The sequence below is a fragment of the Bos mutus genome, chromosome 5 (genome assembly GCF_027580195.1).
Source record: "Bos mutus isolate GX-2022 chromosome 5, NWIPB_WYAK_1.1, whole genome shotgun sequence".
Taxonomy (NCBI): Eukaryota; Metazoa; Chordata; class Mammalia; order Artiodactyla; family Bovidae; genus Bos; species Bos mutus.
The window spans coordinates 44,877,891-44,901,185 of record NC_091621.1 but is presented as its reverse complement, the minus strand read 5'-3'; the positions used below and the strand labels follow the sequence as shown (position 1 = coordinate 44,901,185).

At 47.7% G+C, this 23,295-nt stretch overlaps 1 protein-coding gene across 1 annotated transcript; it reads right to left on the bottom strand.

The window, feature by feature from the left end:
- Positions 1–3,855: 3,855 nt before the first annotated feature.
- On the bottom strand, positions 3,856–22,675 carry LOC102266697 (keratin, type II cuticular Hb5). The gene is made up of 10 exons (XM_005906989.2): positions 22,253–22,675; positions 19,565–19,773; positions 17,123–17,183; positions 16,108–16,203; positions 15,028–15,192; positions 14,672–14,797; positions 8,617–8,837; positions 5,546–5,577; positions 4,730–4,836; positions 3,856–3,966 (listed from the first exon to the last, which is right to left on the bottom strand). The coding sequence occupies exons 1-10, from the start codon at positions 22,673–22,675 to the stop codon at positions 3,856–3,858; spliced, it is 1,551 nt and encodes a 516-aa protein (XP_005907051.2).
- Between the last annotated feature and the right edge of the window lie 620 nt (positions 22,676–23,295).

Sequence of the window (23,295 nt, the reverse complement as noted above, 5' to 3'; positions counted from 1 at the left end):
CCAGACACAGTCTCCTCCAGCTCGTCTTCCCACACTTGCTCCTCAGTCCTGTACAACCCCTCCACCTGGATGCTCAATTTCTCAGATTCAGGCTCTACTTTGTGGAAAGACTGCTCTCTGAGGCCTCCAGGGACCATCCCACCTGGACATATCGGCTACTCCACACCCTTCTTCCTATTTGCCTTTGCTCAGTGCTCCCTCTGCCCACCTTCCCTCCTGCTTCGTACATACACACACGTTTCCCTTTCCTGCCCGACAGTGTCTCAAACCCTGAGGACTTCTGACTCTTTCTTTGTGGCTCAGACCATGGCTATCACTGGGTGTGTCTGGACACTAGATCAAGCTGGAAGTTTCTGGAAGAAGTTCCAGGCAATTTCTCTTCCTGGCTTTGCCCCCAACTAAGCTCCAGATGGGATTCCAGAACATGTCAGGCCTGGGATGTTTGGGTGAACTCAGGCTGGTTGAGCAGAGGTGTAGACATCAGCCCTCTTGGACTCATCTCCATCTCTCCATTAGAGAACAGATTAGCCATCACTATTCCGCCTGCTGGCCTCCTCTGCTGCCCCATCCCCTAGCCTGTCCCTGGAAGGAAAGTTAAGGTCCCCTGCATTCTGATGAATCCTCACTTCAGGCCCAAAGGGCTGCAACTCCAGGGAGACTGCTGGCCCTTCCTGAGTGCCGAGGCGGCTGCTGTTTACGGTTTGCTGGCTGATACCAGACAGGACTCCTCCAAGTTTCTGGCCCCCTCCCCTTCTTTCTCCCACCTCTATGGGTCTCCAGGGCATGGTCGTAGTCACAGTAGGCCAACATTCAATTTAGGGCACGTCATCCATCTACAAGAAAGGTTAAGTCACCAGGGCTGAAACGTCAGGAGATCAAAATTTGAGCATCAGCTCTGCCATGTCTCAGTAATACGCTGTGCAAGAAGTGGCCTCCGTGCTCTGGGCGTCAGCTTGGGGGTGGGTGAGATAAGCATTTTCCAGCCTTGCCACTTCCTGTGGTTCTGGGTCTCTGCAGTAGCCTGTGCTTTAGGAAAAATGCCTTGATGTTACCATGGGTCTGGCTCAAGTATAACTAAAAAGTTAAATCTGATAAATAAAAATATAACATCATGCATTGAAAAGTCAAACAACCAGAATCTGGGAGTTAGCAGCTATTTAATAAGTTTCCATGTTCTGTGCATAGCAGCCCGAGGTGCCATCAGCTTATGAAGATGAAACTTCCCCTCCCCCGCCCTTGCGTTCAACAGCAAAAATGCAGAGCCATCTCTTCTCTTTTCAAAGGAAAGGAGTTATTCCTTGCAGAAAGTCAAGGATACACTCCAAGAGTAACTGAGGATTAAAGTTTCATTACAAAAAAAAAAATTTAAGGAAAAGTCAAGTGATCTAAATCTCTTGATTAAGAAAAAGCCAGAAGAGCAAGGGGCCCAGACAATAAAGCAGGCCCATGTGGGTGGTTCCAGAGCTTTCCTGGAATCTCCCCCCCCCCGCCACTTTTTCTTTAAACTCCACAAAAACTAAGAGCTCCATCAAGAGAAAATCAGACCTTCTGTCCATTTTCTACTCTTATTCAAACATTCAGTGCCCTTCCCTCAAATACAAAGGCTCTCCATCTGCTTAGACTTTGGGGTCTTCTCTGTCCCTTCTGGAGGCCACAAGCGCTCCTTCACCGAGTCGCAAATCCTCTCTGCTCTGGGCCATCCTCACAAACACCCACACCCAGGCCACTCCTCCCAGCCTCAATGTCACCAACTGCTCTCTGCCTCAGTCCTTGGGATCTTGGGAAACAGAAACTGAAGCCAAGCATGGTGAGAAAAGCAGATTAACCACATGACCAAGGAAATCACGAAGTCTAACCCTCTTTGGAATGGACATGGACATGAGAAATGACCATTTCTGGGAATCACCCCTTGTCTGGATGCCCCGCTGTTATTCCCTCAGTGGGCAGTGGACAGCAGTGGTGAGAGGTCAGTTGCCAGGGAAGGGAGCGGGTCAAGGCAGCACTCAGAGGTTGAGCTGTTGCATTGAAAATGAAGGAAACTCTGGAGACACAAATGTGCATATACACACCCTCCCCCATCACCATCAGAAAGGAAAGGCAGAGCTTCCCCCATTTCTGCCACCCCCCCACTCCCCTACCCCATTCTGGGGCAGAAGGGGCCTGGTACAACTCCTTTCCCTTCACAGAGGCGATCTAGTGGCTCCCTGAGCCCAATTTTCTCCCCTGCTCAGACTTGGTGGAATCTAGACCAAGGAAGTGCCCAAGATGAAGCCCCTGAAAGACCCTTTAAGCCCAGGAGGAGAGACCAGGGGGCCACCACACTAAAAAATATCTGGGTCCTCCCGGGTTTCCCAGGGACCAGTGAGTCTCATGGGGACACATTCTGAAAGGCATCAGGAGGGCAATGCCAGGGAGAACTACTCAAAGGTCTTTGTATTTTGAGATCAAATATGTATTCTTGGGGCAAGATATCTTCCACCCAATTGGGTCTTTTTTTAAATCTTTTTTAAAAAATCCCAAATAACATAAGGTGTCAGAAATAAGTGTTCTTCCTGTAAAACAAGTGAAAGAAAGTCATCCACCAAAACCCCTCTCTCCATCTCATCACATCCAGGGAGGACACCTTCGAATCTGAGGGGACTCTGAACCGACTTCCCTGGGGGCACTTCTTGGGGGTTGTCAGTGCAGGAATAGCGGGGGGAGAGAGTCCCAGGTGGCTCAGCAGTAAAGAATCACCTTGCCAATGCAGGAGACGTGGGTTCAATCCCCAGTTGGGAAGACCCCCTGGAGAAGGAAATGGCAACTCACTCCAGTGTTCTTGCCTGGAGAATCCCATGGACATAGGAGCCTGGCAGGCTACAGTCCATGAGGTCACAAAGAGTCAGACATGACTTGGTGACTAAACAGCAACACCAGAGGTCCCCACAGAGCCCACTGTCCCTGTCCAGGCCATCGGGGCAAATATCCTCTGACCAGAGGTCTGAGTTTTCATTCTGGATCCCCACGTAAGAGGCCTGTGCTAACTGCCCCATACTAAGGTCTGTCCAAGATTCTTAGAGAACAGAAGCTGTGAGGAGATGTTCCTACAAACACTTCCAGGAGGCTCATTAATGTCACCTTCCTTCTCTTTTCTCTGGAGTGTCAGTAAGGTAGGATCAGTTAGAACGGCATGGGCCATGATTTTATTCTTCAGGAAAAACTGAGGCAAGGGAGCAGAAAGTATATGAGCATTGACATTCCCTACTGGGGCTTCTCTTGTGGCTCAGATGGTAAAGAATCTGCCTTTAATGCCAGAGACTCCAGTTGGATCCCTGGGTTTGGAAGATCTCCTGGAGAAGGGAATGGCAACTAATTCTGGTATTCTTGCTTAGAGAATTCCATGGACAGACGATGGGGTCGTGAAGAGTCTGGCACAGCAGAGTGACTAACATACATAGCCCTCAGTTTGGATACTGGACTAGCTGTATGAGAAGTTACTCAACTTCTCACGGCCTTAATTTCCATATCAGTATAATACTGTTGCTGTAAGCAATGAATGAAATACATATATGATGTTCCAGACATCTAACCAGTGCTAGTCAACACAGGCTCCCCTCTCCTCCTCTTTTTTACCTTTGCCCCCACCCCACCCACTGTGGGTGGCCAAGACTGGCTCTGATCTTTTAACAAAGTCAGAGGAGAAAGGCAAAGAGTTGAATCTGATCCTGTGAAAATCAGACGGAAAGTCACGTCCACGGCCAGAATGATCTGAGCCACCCACACAAACCAGTGTACTCTTGATCTTTAATTCTTATGGGAATCCCCTGGGAGCTTGCTTAAATTCAGATTCCTGGACTCATCTCCATAACTTTTGATTCAGTGGTTCTGGATGGAGCCCAGCATCTGCATATTTAACAATCCCTTCATCCCCCGCTCCTCAGGGACCCTGATGTAGATGGTGGTCCATGGTCCACACTTGGAGAACCACTGAAACAATTGGGGAAACAAGGAAGGGTACAGACATTGACTTGGTTACAGGAGAAAATGTTTACCACGACATTTAATCATGCACACCAAAAGAGAGAAGAAGCCATACAGGAATCACCCCAATACAATAAAATTACAAACCACCAATAATAAAAAGCTGGGAGGATTAGCCTCAGTCTTTCCATCCTGACCGCTACATGGCTGAGGGATGCTCTGGAAACATACAATCTCTCAGATCAAGTGAGGGGACTCCCAGAGCCCCAGCCCCACTCCCACTGCTGCCCCCTCAATGCTGATGGGCCACAAACAGTCCGTTGTCCAAGGGCAAAGCACAAGGGTGCATCCATGCCCTGCCACCTGCTACCTGGGCCCCTGCCCAGAGGGCCTGGCACATGGTCAGTTCTTAGTAAATGTCTACTAACCTGAAATTAGGGAAGAAAATGACTAAGCAGTTTATATCAAAGAGTCTTTACATCTTTTCTTGGACCACAGGGAGGGGGGAGAATCAATGGAGGCAGCAAGAATGCCAAACCCAGGGTTGAGACTCAAAGAGTAAACCATAACTCCAGTGAGGAGGAACCTGGAGAGTTAGTTCTGGCTCCCCAGTAAGGGACAATCACTAAACCGACATTTGGGCCTGAGACAGAAAAGCTTTCCCTGTTCCCCACTTTCTACCCTGGCCCCCTCAGACACCATCTGTCCAGAGTCCTAACCCCCACTATGCAAACCTCACAGATCTCACACTGGAACAGAATCCCCCTACAGAGGGGGAGCAAAGAGCACTGCTGCTGATGGCCGTGCCACCCAGGCCACGAGGGACGGTGGAATCAAGGTCGCCGCAGATCACGCCTCCCTGGGAACGGCTCACACCTGTAAGGAGATACCAACTCAGAATTCTCTCCATTTCAGACATGGCATGACCCAGAATTTTTCTAGAACCAGTGATTAACTCTTTACACACTGAGGGACTAGTGACATGAATCCTTTTAAACTACAGGAAAATCTAATCCCATTGCCATATTCCTGAAGGAATATGGTTAGCAAGTTGGACACCGAACTCTGCTTGACTACACTGCAATGTTGAAATCTTTAGGCAAAAACTGATTGAGCACAGAATCATCTAGAAATTATGTTGCTGGAAAGGTGAGGGGAACGGATGACATCTAGGCTAGGGGCGGCATACACGTCAAATTGTTTAAGACAGATTTAAGAGATGTTTTCAGTAGCCCCAGCTGATCCGAATATATAGCTCATGGTTTGTTTGTTTGTTTTCTCATAAAACATTGTACCACCTGAGGCGTATTCTGCGTGGCTGAAAGACTTGGGTGGCTTTTAAAGAACCAATTAGCAGGTCCAAATTTGCCACAGGCGTATGCTTAAGCTTCATGGATGCTCCAGACGGGTCCATATTTGGGTGGTGGTCAGCTATTTGGGGCTATCCATGTCTCTCAACTCCTATCCCTCTCACTCAGTGTACTGTGGACAGAGACTCAGTCCCCTATCACAAGCAACCTATGAAGCAATCCATGAAGACCACAGATACCCAAAGAAGCACGCCCACCGACACCCTCAAACTCACAGATGTTGATGGAGCCCACACCTTCACACAACCTGTAGGGGAGAGGAGAGGAGGCAGTTAGAACCTGGTTGCTCTGCGCTTGCGGCATGCCTGCTCTCCATCCTGAAGGCAGGGAGGAGAGATGCAGGGCGGGGCCTTCTGCAGAGGCAGCCATGCTAGCACTGTTCCCTGGGATCCCGAAAGGACAGGGGGAGGTTAATTTGCAGGATCCAAAAGGCCACTTTATTCCGTTTGCTTCTAGGCTATGGAAACTTGGGATACTGAAAAGGAGGGGTGGGGTGACCCTTCTTATCCCTCTGCTAAAATTCCGGCAAAGCCAAAAAATAGGTGATGGGAGCAGCTACTGCCTAACTGGACACCTCTGGGTGGGAAAAAGCTTGCCTAGCATCCGGATGGATCCATTTTTATCTCGCATTCTTAAAAGCTACCCCAGACACACACCTGACTTGATAAACTCAGAGAGAGGCTGGAGGGTATGTAGTTAAGAGCCTGGACCCTAGAGCCGGCAGAACCAGTTACTAGCTGGATGACCTTGGGCAAGTCACCTCACCTTTCCAAGCCTCAGTTTCCTCAGCTCTAATAAGACTGTTGTAAGTTCTGTGTGTAAAGCATCTGCAGACAGAGCCTGGCAGGCAGTAAACCTGATGTAAGGGTTTTCGGTACCCTTTGCTGAACACTCGTTACGATGTGTCATTATACCAGGACCTTGCATGCTTCATAAACACCTGTACTTTCTGTTCTGTGTCTCCTTCACTTTTTTTAAACTCCCAACTTCAAAACTTTTTCTCCAGGAATGTTCTACTCTGATTCATTCTGCCTGACTCAGAACCCTTCCCCACTCCTTGTCTTCTCAGGGGATATATGCTTCCAGCTCACCTTCCTGCTACGTGAACCTGGCTTTGCTACAGTCTCAGAATTGTGCCCTTTCAGAAGATTCTAGCCAATGCCCATCAGCAGCTCTCTCCAAATTGAGTAATTAGGCCTGCTTTTTTCTTATTTTCTGTGTTTTCTGCAATGAATGAGCATATAATCTAATTACATATGTTATATGTAAGAGGAAAGTGAAAGTGCCAGTCGCTCAGTCGTGTCTGACTCTTTGCAACGCCATGGACTGTAGCCCGCCAGGCCCCTGTGTCCTTGGAATTCTCCAGGCAAGAATACTGGAATGGGTTGCCATTCCCTTCTCCAGAGGATCTTTCCAACCCAGGGATCGAACCCAGGTCTCTCACATTGCAGGTGGATTCTTTACCATGTGCACTATCAAGGAAGCCCCATATGTAAGAGAAGAAAGTCTATCAAAAGGGCAATGGCCACCATATGCAAATACATTAAACAACCTTTTAAAAGCTCATGTGTAGGGAACAGTGCATCATTTATTATGACGGAGTTATCAACACGCTAATGATGGTTGATGATTACCATAATGAAAGGAAGTTTCACATTGCACACTGAGTGCTAGCAAGTGGCTTAGGGACTGCAAAGGAGGTGATAGCACAGTTGGCTTCACCCAAAGGCCTCAGAAATTGACAGGAAATTTACCAGCTTTGGTCAGGCATGGCCAGATGCCTTGGGTGCCACTCTTGTCAGATTTCTAACACTAACAGTGTTAATATGGAGTCTATCCATGGGTGCAGCCCTGTCGGGCCACCCCACCATACAGTTATTCTAATTCTGATAATAACTTCTTCCTGCACAAACTTACTGCGTTCCATTACCTGTTGAATCTTTGCGAGAGCCTGAAGCAGTGGATTTTATGAGTATCTGTTTTACAGGTTAGGACATTATTTTGAAGCTAGTACGTGTAGTGCTGGGATCCAAACCCGGGTGATCTGGCTCACAGCCTGTTATCGTAATCTCTACACTCTATTCCCCAGTCTGGCCTGCTCCCCACGATGGGACCCAGCGCAGAGGCAATGGTGACGTGGCCATCTCAAGGCTAGGGACCCTTGTACCACCTGAGAAGTAAACCTGCATTGCTCCCTCCCACGCTGACATCCCCTGGCCCCAATTCTTGGCTCAAACTGTCAGCACTGCCTGAGGTGACCTATCCCTTTCCCGCCCCACCTCGGCTCCTCTGCCTCCTCCCCTGAGAAGCCTCTGACAGTCTTCCTGGGACACTAAGCCCAATCACCTAGAGGATGGGTGGATGCATGCATGCCCCTGTCTTCTCTGCTGGGCAAGGACGCAGTGCTGCTTCTATTCGCCGTTCTGAACACCAGACTCTCTGGGCTGAGAGAATTCCTTGCATTCTGTGCATCCAAAACTGAGTGGAATGGCCTTTAACAAAGCTTCTGAATGATTCCAGCTTTCACAACCCACTGAGATCTGACTTGGAGAAGGAAATGGCAACCCACTCCAGTATTCTTGCCTGGAGAATCCCAGGGACAGAGGAGCCTGGTGGACTGCCATCTATGGAGTCACACAGAGTCAGACACGACTGAAGCAACTTAGTAGAAGCAGCAGAAGAGATATGACTGCAAAAACATGCTTTCACCCAACAGATGAAAAGTTGCCTGGGAATGAGCTGTACTGGAGGGACAGCACAGGAAGGGAGAGAGATCACTGGAGGGCTAGCCAGGAGGCTGGTGTAGTTCTAGCTTAGCCATTAACTAGCTGCAATCTGATGCTAAAGCTGAAGCTCCAATACTTTGGGCACTTGATGCAAAAAGCCAAGTCATTAGAGAAAACCCTGATGCTGGGAAAGATTGAAGGCAGGAGGAGAAGGGGATTACAGAGGATGAGATGGTTGGATGATGTCACCGACTCAGTGGACATGAGTTTGAGCAAACTCCTGGAGATGGTAAAGGACAGGGAAGCCTGGCATACTGCAGTCCATGGGGTAGCAAAGAGTCAGACACGACTGAGCGACTCAACAACAACAAACTATGGTCTTGGACAAGCCTTTCTCCTCTCTGAGCTTCAGTTTCCCTATCTGGGAATAAGACAATGGCTAGTCTCTCTAGGTCTCTAGAGACTTGGCCAGTTTGAACGCTCTCTGCCTAGAGGTGAGTCAGTGAGACACTCTTCTAGCCCCATGTGGTGATGTGAAGTGGCCCTGGGCCCATCCTCACCGGCTCTCCTCTCCCTCCAGCAGTTTGCGATAAGTGGCGATTTCCACGTCCAGGCCCAGCTTGGAGTTCATCACCTCCTGGTACTCCTTGAGCAGGCAGGCCATGTCCTGCTTGGCCTTCTGCAGGGCCTCCTCCAGCCCGGCCAGCTTGCACTTGGCATCGTTAAGGGCCGCCTCACCCTGCTGCTCCGCCTCAGCCAGGGCGGTCTCCAGCTTGCAGCGCTGTGGGGAGGAAAAGAGCTTAAGAAGAGTGCAGGCTGTGGGGACTCTGGGTCTTTGTGGGGACTAAGATCTCCCATGGCCTTGGTCATCCTGCTGCTGCTGCTGCTGCTAAGTCGCTTCAGTTGTGTCCGACTCTGTGTGACCCCATAGACGGCAGCCCACCAGGCTCCCCCGTCCCTGGGATTCTCCAGGCAAGAACACTGGAGTGGGTTGCCATTTCCTTCTCCAATGCATGAAAGTGAAAAGTGAAAGTAAAGTCGCTCAGTCGTGTCTGACTCTCCTCGACCCCATGGACTGTTTACCTCAATTCAAAGTGGTCAATTTTTAAATTAACTAGGCAGGGAAATCACAGCCAATTGGAGCTTTCTCCCTTCATTTTTTAAAACTATCTTGTAAGACTCAAGTCCATGGTGAGCTGTTAGGGGAAGGAAATGTTAGCAGAATCAGACTAATGCTAATATTAGATAATTATCTCACATTTTTATACTGCTGTTAGTTTACAAGTCACTTCCACAGATGGTATCTAATTTGACCTTGAAGTTACTCCTGAGCTTATCAGAACAGGTGTGGTTATTTCCATTATTCAGATGAAGACATTGAACCTCAGTCGGAGAGGCTGTGACTTGCTCCGAGCTACCCAGTTAGTGAGAGCCAAGCCCAGATTTTCCAGAGAAGGCAATGGCAACCCACTCCGGTACTCTTCCCTGGAAAATCCCATGGACATTGGAGTCTGGTAGGCTGCAGTCCATGGGGTCACTAGGAGTCGGACACGACTGAGCGACTTTACTTTCACTTTTCACTTTCATGCATTGGAGAAGGAAATGGCAACCCACTCCAGTGTTCTTGCCTGGAGAATCCCAGGGATGGTGGAGCCTCGTGGGCTGCCATCTTTGGGGTCGCACAGAGTCAGACACGATTGAAGCGACTTAGCAGCAGCAGCAGCAGCAGCCCAGATTTTCAGAGGCTTCTGTATGGGAATCTCATTTTTGGTCCCCTGAGATCAGCATGCTGGAAAAAGCTCCCATTCCAATGCTTTTGTCCACTAACTATAGCGCCTTCCTTTTGTCCAACTTAAGAAAGTATAAGGAACTTCTACAACTCAATAGCAGAAAACAAAAGTAACCCAATTTTTTAAATGGGCTAAGGACATAAAGAGACATCTCTCCAGACAAGACTAATAAATAACTAATAGATACATGAAAAAGACATTCAACATCACCCATCATCAAGGAAATGCAATCCAATCCACAGTGAGAATCACCTGATACCTGTCAGTTTGGCTATTATAAAATCAAGACAAGTGTTAAGGATGTGGAGAAATTGAACCTCTGGTATACTTTTGGTGGGAATGCAAAATAATGTAGCTGCTCTGGAAAACAGTTTAAAGGTTCCTCAAAAACTTAAAAAAATGGGATTATCATATGATCCAGCAATTGCGCTTCTGGGTATTTTATCCCAAAGAATCTAAAGCAGGATTTCGAAGAGATATTAGCTCTCCCATGTTTGTATTATTCACAATAGCCAAGAATGAAAACAGTGTAATGTCCATCAACAGGTGAATGGATAAAGAAATCATGGTATATACATACAATGGAATATTATTGAGCCTTTTAAAAAAAGGAAATTCTCCAATGTGTGACAATGTGGATGTACCCTGAGGACATTATGCTAAGTGTAATGAGTGCTGAAGAATTGATGCTTTTGAACTGTGGTGTTGGAGAAGACTCTTGAGAGCTCCTTGGACTGCAAGAAGATCCATCCGGTCCATCCTAAAGGAGATCAGTCCTGGGTGTTCATTGGAAGGACTGATGTTGAAGCTGAAATTCCAATACTTTGGCCACCTGATGTGAAGAACTGACTCATTTGAAAAGACCCTGATGCTGGGAAAGATTGAGGGCAGGAGAAGAAGGGGGCGATAGAGGATGAGATGGCTGGATGGCATCACCGACTCAATGGACATGAGTTTGGGTGGACTCTGGGAGTTGGTGATGGACAGGGAGGCCTGGTGTGCTGCGGTTCATGGGGTCACAAAGAGTCGGACATGACTGAGCGACTGAACTGAACTGAATAAGCCAGACACAGAAAGACAAACACTGCACAATTCAGCTTATATGACGTATCTAAAATAGTCAAATCATAGAATTAGAGTGGAGTGGGGATTTCCCTGGTGGTTTAGTGGTCAAGAATCCGCCTTCTCATGCAAGGGGAGCGAGTTCAATCCCTGGTTGGGGAACTAAGATTCCATATGTCTTGAGCAACTAAGCCTGCAAAACACACTAGAGAGTCCATGCAGCGCAAGACCCTGAATGAGGCAACGAAGATTCCACGTGCGGCAACTAAGACCTGAAGCAGTCAAATAAATACATATTAAAAAATAAATAAAGAGTGGAGTAATGGTTTCCAGGGGCTAGGAGGAGGAGGAAATAGGGAATCACAAATAAGTGGGCATAGAAGGCAATCACACCCCACTCCAGTACTCTTGCCTGGAAATTCCCATGGACGGAGGAGCCTGGAAGACTGAAGTCCATGGGGTTGCTGAGGGTCCGCCACGACTGAGCTACTTCACTTTCAATTTTCACTTTCATGCATTGGAGAAGGAAATGGCAACCCACTCCAGTGTTCTTGCCTGGAGAATCCCAGGGATGGGGGAGCCTAATGGGCTGCCGTCTATGGGGTCACACAGAGTCGGACACGACTGAAGTGACTTAGCAGTAGCAGGGCATAAAGCAGGACAAATAAGCTCTAGAGATCCATTATAAAACACTGTACCTAGAATCAACAATAATGTATTGTACACCTTAAAATTGTGTTAAGAGGATATATCTCATGTTAAGTGTTCTTGTTAGTCACTCGGCCATGTCCAATTCTTGTGACCCCATGGACTGTAGCCCACCAGGCTCCTCTGTCCATGGAACTCTCCAGGCAGGAATACTGGAGCGGGTGGCCATTCCCTTCTCCAGGGGATTTTCCCCACCCAGGAATCAAGATAGGGTCTCCTGCATATCAGGTGGATTCTTTACCATCTGAGCTTTCCAGAAACCTATAAATTTTTATTCTAACCACATTAAAATAAATATTTTTTAAAAGCATATCAGAATGCAAGTGAGGAAAACTTCTAACTTTCTCTAACTTCACTTCTGGAAAGTAAATCATTCTCATATTCCATTATTTGGCTACTAATAGTAACAAATTACTTCTGATACCTCTTACACAGTGGCTGAGAACAGCTAAACTGAGGGGAGAGGACAGAATTTAAACCAGGAATATGTGGGAACTCAGTATTATGATACAGGTGGTATCACAAACAAGTGAGTAAGAAATGGATTACAGAACACATTTTCTTACTATATGTAGAAAAATTTAATTAAAAACCTACTCCTTGTATATACCAAAAATAAAGGTCAGGTGGATTAAAGACCTAAATCTGAGAAGTAAAAGTATAAAATCAGTAGAAGACAAAATTGTAACAGGAGGCCTCTATGACCTCAAACCTTTTAAGTATTAACTGTTAAAGCAAAAAGTGATGGATTTGGCTACATCCAGTTTAAAGATTTCTATTCAGTGAAGGAAATCAGAGCAAAACAGACAAGTGACTGGTTGAGAGAAGATTAACTGGAAAATGTATAAATATAAAGGGTAACATCTACATAGAATGGGCAAGGAAATACTGGAGATCACTGAGAAGAAAAAAAAATCACAATAAAAAATGGGCAGATGATCTGAACAGGCAGCTCTCAGAAAGGAAAATGCAAATGAGTAGTAAGTGAATGAAGAGACAGTCATTCTAGTTAATGACAGAAATGAAAATTAACAGTTAGATGTCATTTACACATTATTAGATCTACAAGAGTTCCAAAGTCTGGTAACAGCAAATGCTGAAACAGAAGTCCTCGCTTGCCGATACTGGGAGCACACTCTGGCGCAGAACTCCGAGGGCACTTATGGAAAGTAAATTAGTGAATATCTTACAACTCAACAATTCCATTTCTTGCTTTATACCTTCAAAACGTCCCTAATGTGGTTACACATGGAAACCTGTAGAGATATGTATAAATGTTCATGATACAACTGATTGTAACAGCAAAGTCTTGGAGGCAAACTCAGCAAGCATCCATCAATAAGGGAATGGATAGGAAACCATGATTTATAAATAGGACAGAAATAATGAAACAGACAATTTATAGTGATGTGCATGGATTTCAAAAACTTCCAACTGGAAAGTGGCAGAATTTGAATGAGATTTATGGTATAATATCATTTGGTAAACTTAAAACGCTAAGAGGTTTAAATGAATCTAATATACATAGGAAATATATAGATGAAAGAGAGACTATAAAGAACTATATTAAATGCATGAGAATGAGTGCTGGGATGAAAGGGAATGGAACTGAAGATAAAGGATGGACAGTTTTAAATGAGAGATGCGCAGAGGGTGGTAGTGCTCCCTTTGAACAGAGTGGTGTGTCACTAGTTCAGGCCTGCGCACCCCAAGTCCGGCAAGAGAAGTGGGGAGAGAGAAAAAGCAGGAGGCAAGCACAGCACTAGACTGTGTTGTCTAAGGTGTGTTTAGAGGAGAGGAACTGTGAAGGGATATAGAGGACAATGAGAACAGAATTCAGAGAAGGGAGACCAAGCATCCTGTCTTTGAAGTCTTGGGCATTCTTGGTCATTCAGATGCAGGTTGTTAAAACACAAGCCTCTTCAAAAGGGAACACTCCTGCACTGTTGGTGGGAATGTAAGTTGGTGCAGCCATCATGGAAAACAGTATGGAAAGTGAAAGTTGCTCAGTTGTGTCCAGCTGTTTGCAACCCATGGACTAAACGGTCCATGGAATTCTCCTGGCCAAAATACTGGAGTGGGAAGCCATTCCCTTCTCCAGGGGATCTTCCCAACCCAGAGATCAAACCCAGGACTCCTGCATTGCAGGCAGATTCTTTACCATCAGGGAAGCCCAAAATAGTATGCAGACACCTTTAAAAGACAAAACATAGAGTTACCATGTGATCCAGCAATCCCGGTCCTGGGTATGTATCTGGAGAAAACCCTAATTTGAAAAGATACATGCATCCCAATGTTCATTGCAGCACTATTTACAATTGCCAAGACATGGAAGCAACCTCAATGTCTATCGACAGATGAGTGGATAAAGATGTGGCATACATACGGGGGGCGGGAGATTACTCAGCCATAAAAAAGGAGTAAAATAATACCTGTAGCAACATGAATGGACGTAGAGGCTATATACTGAGTGAAGTCAGTCAGACAAAAACAAATCCCATATGATATCACTTACATGTGGAATCAAAGATATGACACAAGTGAACTTATCTACAAAAGAGTCACAGACATAGAGAACAAACTCTGGTTACCAAAAAGGGAAGAGGATGGGGAAGGGGATAAGTTAGAAATTTGGGATTAGCAGATACAAACAACTGTGTATCAAATAGATAAACACCAAGGTCTTACTGTATAGTGCAGGAAGTTATACTCAATATCCTTTAATAAACCATAATGGAAATGAAATCTATATGCTTGTGCATGTGAGCTAAGTTGCTTCAGTTCAACTCTTTTGCGACCCTATGGACTATAGCCTGCCAGGCTCCTCTGTCCATGGGATTCTCCAGGCAAGGATACTGGAGTGGGTTTTCATGCCCTCCTCCAGAGGATCTTAACAACCCAGGGATCGAGGTCACATCTCTTACGTCTCCTGCTTTGGCAGGCGAGTTCTTTACCACTTGCGCCACCTGGAAAGCCTATATATAGGCTTTGCCCCTCCAAAATTAGCAGCAGCAGGAGGAAAGCAGAGAGCAGACCCCAGCAGCAGCCCACCGACCTGCTGCTTGGCGTTCTCCACCTCGGCCGTCAGCCTCTGGATCACACGGTTCAGCTCGTTGATCTCCTCCTTGGTTCTGCAGAGGTTCTCACCCTGCTGTGTTACTGTGACCTTCATCTCCTCGCACTGCAGGTTGGGAGACAGACAGGAGGAAAGCACCAATGACTGCAAGGTGGCTGCAGGTACTGAGATGTTGTCTCAGTCAACCCACATTTCTTCTGGGATTGTCCCACCTCCTGCCCTGCTCTGCGTGGACCTCCACCACAGCCCCTCTGAGTGCATGGGTGCATTTTCCAGGGAAGCTCTAGCTCCAGTGGTCCTCTCTGCCCAGTGGGGAAGTCTGCCCTTCAGCTCACCTTGGTTTGATACCAGGACTCAACCTCGGCCCGGCTGCAGCTGGCGATGCCATCATACTGAGCCTTGATCTCAGCCACAACCGAGTCCATGTTGAGCTCCCGGCTGTTGTCCATCTTGACCACCACCGAGGTGTCAGAGATTTGCGACTGAAGGAGGTAAATTTCCTGTAGGAGACAACAACCATTGCCCTCATCTCCAAAGCCTTCACCGATTCTCCTCTCCACAGGTAATTCAAAACACAAACCCCAACTCTGAAATTTTATAAAATTAATTAGGAAACTTCTGACAAGTCAGGAAATTTTTTTTAAGTGCTGCTTTAAGAATAAAAGGCTAGAATTTGAATCATAATATCAAGGCAGTGAGTAAGGTGGAATTTCATTAATGCCTAGATCAACAGAGGTAGATTTCTGTGGATAAAGTCAAATTGGGTCACTCCACTTGGGGCCCCAACTACCCAGATCAGCTGTGACTGTCTGTATAAACCTAATCCACCAAATAACAGATAGGTTTGGAGTCCTGAATTTTCTAATTGGGCTTTCATACTATTTGAATTAATAAGATATGATTATTATATTCATATACCTAAACTTACAGTGTCAGATCTCCATGTCATGCTGTGTAGATAGGCAATGAATCAGTCTTTCAAATTATTTTTTGTTTCTTGTCTTTTTTAATTGCAGTATAGTTCATCTACAATGTTATGATCACTTCATATGTATAGCAAACTGATTCAGTTATACATACATATGTATCTTTTTTCAGATTTTTTTTTCTTATAGGTTATTACAAAATGTTGAGTTTAGTTTCCTGCGCTCTATGGTAGGTCTTTGTTGGTTATCTATTTTAGATATAGTAGTGTATATCTGTTCACTCCAAAAAGGTAGGGCATTACTCATTTCTATTTTGAAAGATCTGAGCAAGAGAAAAATCTCTTGTCATAAAAGGAAAGGATATTGAGGCCCTAGAAGAGTAAGGAATGCATAACTTTTCCTAGAACCAAGGAACCATGACAGAAAACCTAGAAAACCCTCCTCTGCCCTCTCCTTCCCTTGCCCTTCTGGAGATGGGAAGAGGCTCACCTCATCGTACAGCGACTGCAGGAAGCTCATCTCCTCCTTCAGGGCCTCCACGCTGGCTTCCAGGTCAGCCTTGCGCAGATAGGCACAGTCAATGTCCTGGTGGAGACACACGGGAGGGTGGGACAGGAGAGTGGGCCAGGGGAGCCGTCAGCCTCTGTGGAGGCCCTGAGGCCATCTCCCAGCCCACCCCTTTGCCATCACACAAACATCGGTGGGACCCCCTGGGATAGAAGTGGGGAGGAGTCAGACTCCTAGAGACTTCTTTCCACTTCCTCCGGAACTAGGGATCCCGCAGAAGCAGGTAGCCTAAGATGACAACCCAACATGTCAGGCTGCAGCCGCCAAGCCAAACTGGTCCATAGAGCATGGCCGTGTGGTGAGCACAGAGCCAGGGGTGGTCCTTGGCGCCCAGGTCAGGCACCACTCAACACCCAAGCAGCTGGCTCTCTCATCTGAAACCAAGGCCACACCTGTCCTGGCAGATTTTCTACCAGCCTTTCTCTCCATTCTGTGATTACTAACAAATGAGGTGTGTAAGGTAAGCACAGTATTTATGAAGAGCATTAGCATACACTTCAACTCACCAATTTGAAATCAAAGAGAAATCATTAATAGTTTTCTCCCCTGGTTTTTACACCGTCTCCATTTGCACTGAATAAGGACCACAGCTCCCATAGTCACTACCAAGCTGAGAACTAATACTTCCCAATCTGGGAAGCAAAGGCCATAGGAGAGTGAAACTGATTTGAAAGCGACCATTTCAGCTTTCGGGAAGTTTACAAAAAGCCAAACAGCAGCATGATGAGGTCTCTTTTTAAGAAGCTTCCATCAGCACAGGCTGGGTTCCTGCATGGCACCAAGATGGCTTTGGCAGCCTGACCCACCGACAAGCATCCGTTTGCTGAGGAACCTGGTCTGACCACAACTGGACTGACTCGAAATTAGCAAGATGCCCAGTGTCCAAGCATGCAGCATCCAATATTTAATTCCTTTCCACGTGCAACGAGTCACTCACCTTCTTCAGCACCACAAACTCATTCTCGGCCGTAGTCTTGAGAGCCACCTCTTCTTCATACCTGAGGAGAGACAGCACAGTTGGAGAGGCCCCACCCAAGGGGTAAGGGCCTCGGGCTAGCCAGCCGAGTCCTAGGTTATCAAAACTCCCTGGTCCTGCCCTGGACTTTCTGTGTGTCTTAGGAGAAGTGTCTGGGCCTCTCTATACTTCTGTTTCTCAGCCACAAAGAACCCACCAAAGGACACCGGATATGGAGTCTAGATACCTGATTTCTGGTCCAAGTTTGGGCTTTAGTCGCTGCAAAACCTCAGGCAAGTCACTGAATCTCTCTGGTCTTGGGATAAATTGCCCGATGTGTGATCAGGTACACAGTAATTATTTGTTCATTTCAAATGAATGAAAGATGCTCCAGGGGGCCTTTCAACTCTAAAACTGTAAAAAATGTAGCTACCGGGAGGCCATTCTCTCCCTCCTCCCCCACCATCCAAGACCTTGAAATCAGAGAAGTCATCTATGGTGCCCAGATTGCTGGGAGCATTTCCACAGCCTTCCTCTGCCAGCCTGGTCTAGTCTCTCTCTCTTGCCTGTGAGGTTTTATCCCTGCAGCAGTCTTGCCCCAACCTGACAAGGAGCACCAGAGTTCCCAGAACATGGTTTTCACAACTTTTTAATGACAGGGTAATTGGGACTGCTATAAACTCTGAGCTCTATAATTACCAGCCCTCACACCCCCAGAGTGGGAGACAGACCCTGACACCTGCAAACACAATTGTGTCTGCATTTGCATCCCCCCAGGCAAAGTTTAAAAACCCATTGCTGGATCCATCTGGATGGTAGAGCCTGATCTTCCAAGACCAGAATTTCAAGTACTTCCCGGTGAAATTACCAGCACCGGTTATGTCAAAATCACTCATCACTCTGTCCATATCTGCCATGTAAAGATGAGCAAGTGACCCAGTAAGTTTAAACAAGGTAATGGCCAGACTAAATAAATCGAATTAAAACAAAAGAAGCTCAACATTCAGAAAACGAAGATCATGGCATCCGGTCCCATCACTTCATGGGAAATAGATGGGGAAACAGTGGAAACAGTGTCAGACTTTATTTTTCTGGGCTCCAAAATCACTGCAGATGGTGACTGCAGCCATGAAATTAAAAGACGCTTACTCCTTGGAAGGAAAGTTATGACCAACCTAGATAGCATATTCAAAAGTAGAGACATTACTTTGCCAACAAAGGTTCGTCTAGTCAAGGCTATGGTTTTTCCTGTGGTCATGTATGGATGTGAGAGTTGAACTGTGAAGAAGGCTGAGCGCCGAAGAATTGATGCTTTTGAACTGTGGTGTTGGATAAGACTCTTGAGAGTCCCTTGAACTGCAAGGAGATCCAACCAGTCCATTCTGAAGGAGATCAGCCCTGGGATTTCTTTGGAAGGAATGATGCTAAAGCTGAAACTCCAGTACTTTGGCCACCTCATGTGAAGAGTTGACTCACTGGAAAAGACTCTGATGCTGGGAGGGATTGGGGGCAAGAGGAGAAGGGGATGACAGAGGATGAGATGGCTGGATGGCATCACTGACTCGATGGACGTGAGTCTGGGTGAACTCCAGGCGTTGGTGATGGACAGGGAGGCCTGGCGTGCTGCGATTCATGGGGTAGCAAAGAGTCAGACACGACTGAGCGACTAATCTGATCTGATCTGGTCTGAAAACAAAAGATTTACATGGACCTTTGAATTGTGGAGCCTGGCAGAACAAGAGCTGATAACTTATCTGCAGAATAAATAGAAGAATGATCCAAGGTCATCAGACACTTGAATGGTATCTGCCAAATCATCTTCAAGGTAACTCCCCAGAGACCTCTCCTTTCCTCCCGTCCTAGCGCTGACTGCTCCCAAGTGTCTGTTCTCCATCCTCCTGCTTCCTTTGTTCCTCACTCTCCATCTCTCTTGGGCTTCCCTGGTGACTCAGATGGTAAGGAATCTGTCTGCAATGCAGAAAGCCGGGGTTCAATCCCTGGGTCAGAAAGATCCCCTGGAGAAAGGAATGGCTACCCAGTCCAGGATTCTTGCTTGAAGAATTCCATGGACAGAGAATCCTGGCAGGCTACAGCCCAGGGGTCACACAGAGTTGGACACGACTGAGTGACTAACACTTTCACTGTCACTTTCTCCATCTTTGGGTCAGTCTGTGCTCTGGATGTGTGCCCACCTCTCCCAGGCTGGGAGCTCTTCTTCCCTGCAAAGCTTTCCCCCTTTCCCCGAATGGGGCTGCAAGTGTTGAGAGCTGAGACAAGACAGAGCAGACTAATAAAGCAGAAGCACCTTGATAAGTAGGCTGGGATGACCCTAATCTTCAGCCACCTCCATCTCCGGGAAGGTTGTATGAACTCAGTCAAGACCCACTGCACACCTATAACCACTCCCAGCCTGGCCACACTCACTTCTTCTTGTAGCCCTCCAGAACTTCCTCCACGTGGTTGAGCTCTGAGGCCAGCCTCCCGCTGTTGGCCTCCACACACTCGGCCTCCCACCTCAGTGTCTCGATGTAGCCATTGAACAGGGGCTCCAGGTTGCTCTCACAGCACTGGCGATTCTGGTAGAACTGTAGCTTGGTCTCCAGCAGCTTGTTCTGCTGCTCCAGGAAGCCCACCTGCCATCCAGAGTGGTAGAAAGAGATTCAGGAGGAGCCCCAGGAGGTGACTGGTCCCCTAGAGCTCCCTCTGCCCTTGGGGATGGATCCCTGACCCGCAGCAGCCCATGACCTTCCCCCAGAGGCCAAATGATCTGGCCAAGTCAGAAAATGAAAGACACAATTGTTCCCCAAAAAAACTTCCCTTCACTCCATCTCTCCTTCCAGGAAGAATACACAATTTATTTGTGACTTATTTATTCTGCACAGAATGAAATAACTCCTCATCCTGCAAAAATATCCCAGACCTCATGTGACAAGACAAAAATGGCCCCTCAAAGATGTTTATGTCTCAATCCTCAGAACCTGTAAATAGGTCACATTACATGCAAGAGGACCTTGCAGGTGGAATTAAGGTTATGAAACTGAAGATCAAGAGATGAGCCCGAATTATCCAGATGGCTCCAAGATAGTCACACAGGCCTTTTAAACTGGAAGGGAAGGCAGAAGCGTAAAAGATACCCTCAAAAGAAGGAAGCAGAGGAGAAGCTCTGGACCATGAGAAGCTCTGGACCACTATCATCTTTGAAGATAGAGATCAGGCCTTGAGTCAAGGAATATGGCGGCCCCTAGACACTGAGACCAACCTCTGGCAGTCAGCCAGCAAGGAACAGGGACCCCAGTCCTCCAGTCACAGACCTCAATTCTGTACAACGTCTGCATGGCCCTGAAAGTAAGTTTTCCCAGGACCTCCAGAGGAAGTACAACCCTATTGACCCCTTGATTTTGGCCTCATTAGGTAATAGGTTTGTGTTCTTCTAAGTTGCTAAGTTTGTGGACATTTTTATGGCAGTGATTCAAAAATGCACCTACCATGACTCTCCTTCGCTCTGACCCCAAGGCAAGGGGTCCAGAGCGACTGGATCAGGACTTTGAAGAGTTTTCATTGCTTAACTCTGCCATTCACCACGTCATCGTGCCTCATGTTTTCTGAGCCTCAATTCATTTTTTTAATTTTTATTTATTTATTTATGGCTGCCTTCAGTCTTCGCTGCCGCTCGAGGACTTTCTCTAGTTGTGGTGAGCAGAGGCTCCTTTCTAGTTGCGGTGTGTGGTTTCTCCTTGCGGTGGCTTCTCTTGTTGCAAAGCATGGGCTCCACAGTCTGAGCTCAGTAGTTGTGGCACACGGGCTTAGCTGTGCTGAGACATGTGAAATTTTCCTGGACCAGAGATCGAACCTCTGTCCCCAGGACTCGCAGGCAGGTTCTTAACCACTGGATCACCAGGGAAGTCCTCTGAGCCTCATTTTAAATTGAGGCAGTGAGAACACATCAGCAATGGCACACTGGCAGCCCCCAGGTGCGATCTGGCCCAGAGGCATGTTTTATTTGGCCTTCACACTGTTTTATAAAAATTCGATTCATCACCAGCATCTAATAAGAGAGTGATTTGGGGCAAGAATCTAGCTTTACCTCACCTTAACAACCCTGAAACTTGGACAATGCTGGGTGTGAGCTGGATTTCAACCTTGCCCAACCCCTGGTGGGTGGCCTTGGGCAAAGAGTGACCTGCATGATCCAACGTCACCTTCATCTTGCCGATGTGAGGGAAGAATGGTTTGGACAGCCAACAGCATGTTAAGAACGGGTGTCCAGGACTTTTGCTTACAGACCTGCCTATTCCTGATGAGAGCATTTGTCTAAGAACAAAGTTTCCACCCCTCCCGCCCCCATCCCCTTGGAATGCACCTTACTACAAAGTCCAAGGTGCAGATGTGCACAGGAATCACCCTGGAAAGGGGGGCTTTCCTCCAATGGACATGGGTGGCTATCCTTCCCAGAGCCATCAGACTCACAGAGGGAGCTTCACTGAGAAACCAGAGCTACATATCCAACCAGAAGTCCGGCTTGGAGACTGCAACATCAGAAGAGCACCGTGCTACATCCCCCAACCTGGCCCCCATGGATCTCCTGTTTCTCACCTCACTGTCTTTAATCTGTGCATATTTTGAGTAGGGGAGTGCATCAGGGCCTGAAGTCCTAGAAATTCCCAGGCTTCCCACAAGGTGCCCACCAGACAGGAGCAGGACAGGAGCTTCTGGCCTCTCTCTCTGTCGTGGTTCCCCTGTCCACGAGGGAGATGGCAGCATCTCCTCTAGGAGGGGGTGAGACACCAGCCTTAGTAGAGAGGCCCACCCCGCCCAACCCCCTTGATGGCTGAGATCCAGAAGATGGGGCCCCAGACACACAGTCAGCTCCTGCTGGGCAAGGTGAGCAGCAGCGATAAACCTTTCTTTTCTCTCTGGTGGTTTCACATCCATGATTACGTTGGAGTCTCATGGCAACATTTGAAAACTGAGACCCTGATTCAGTCATGTTCTCAGGGCCATGTGCTAATTCGGAACAGGGCAGTCCCCAGGTATTTGAACCCAGTCTGTCACCAGGTTCCAAGTACCTTTCCCTTCCTAAGCCACAGCCCAGGGGACAACCCAGACACCCACCTTGTCGATGAAGGCAGCAAACTTGTGGTTGAGACGCTTGATCTGCTCCTTCTCCTCATGCTTCACGCACTGCACCTTGGGGTCGATCTCCAGGTTGAGGGGCGTGAGGAGGCTCTCGTTAACCGACACAGTGGTGATACAGGGTGGGGTAGGCCCGCAGAGGCCCCCTGCCCGGTAACCAAAGCTGCCCCCTCCTCTGAGGGGCCACGCATAACTCACTGCGATCCGCGGGGACCCCACTGCACACAGGCTCCTACTGCCGAAGCCCCTGAGACGCCGGTAGCCGGGGCCCCCGGGGCTGCCCCCGTGGAAGGCCAGGCCATTGGCAAAGCCATGCACCCCAGGCTTGGGCACAATGGCTGAGCAGGAGCTGAAGTCCCTGACCCTGTAGCTGGAGCTGTTGTGGTAGGAATGGCTCGCCATGCCTCTGCTCGCCAGGCCAGAGCCAGGATGGGGAAGTGGGGAGAATCCAAGGATGCTAGGACCCGCTACCCCTCCTGCCTTTTATCAGGCAGACAGCAGGCCTCCAGACAACATAAAAGTCAGGAGAAAGTCATTAACATCATTTACGAGCGTGGGAATCTCCCACTAGGCAGGCTGAGAAGAAAGCTGAAACTTGCCTCCCTTAATAGATGTATCAAGGAGACCCTGCATCACAATAAACCTGCCCCTGCCTTTTCAGCCCCACAGGCGTAGACACATCCATGAAGCCCCTAATTCCCCTGCAGCCCTGGGGTCAGACCTGATATCATGATCCCACATGGGCGAGTGGAGGCCTGTACCAGTGCATTCTTGAGACTTGAAGGGTCCCATGTCCCACTAAGGTCCCTGGGCCTGTCCTTCCCAGCAGAGCACGTGATGCCTGGAGCATCCTTCCGGGTGAGCGGGTGAGGGGTCATCTTCGAGCCTTTGCCTGGCATGGATGAAAGTGAAAATCTCTCAGTCATGTCCGAATCTTTGTGACCCCATGGACTATACAGTCCATGGAATCCTCCAGGCCAGAATACTGGAGTGGGTAGCCATTTCCTTCTCCAGATCTTCCC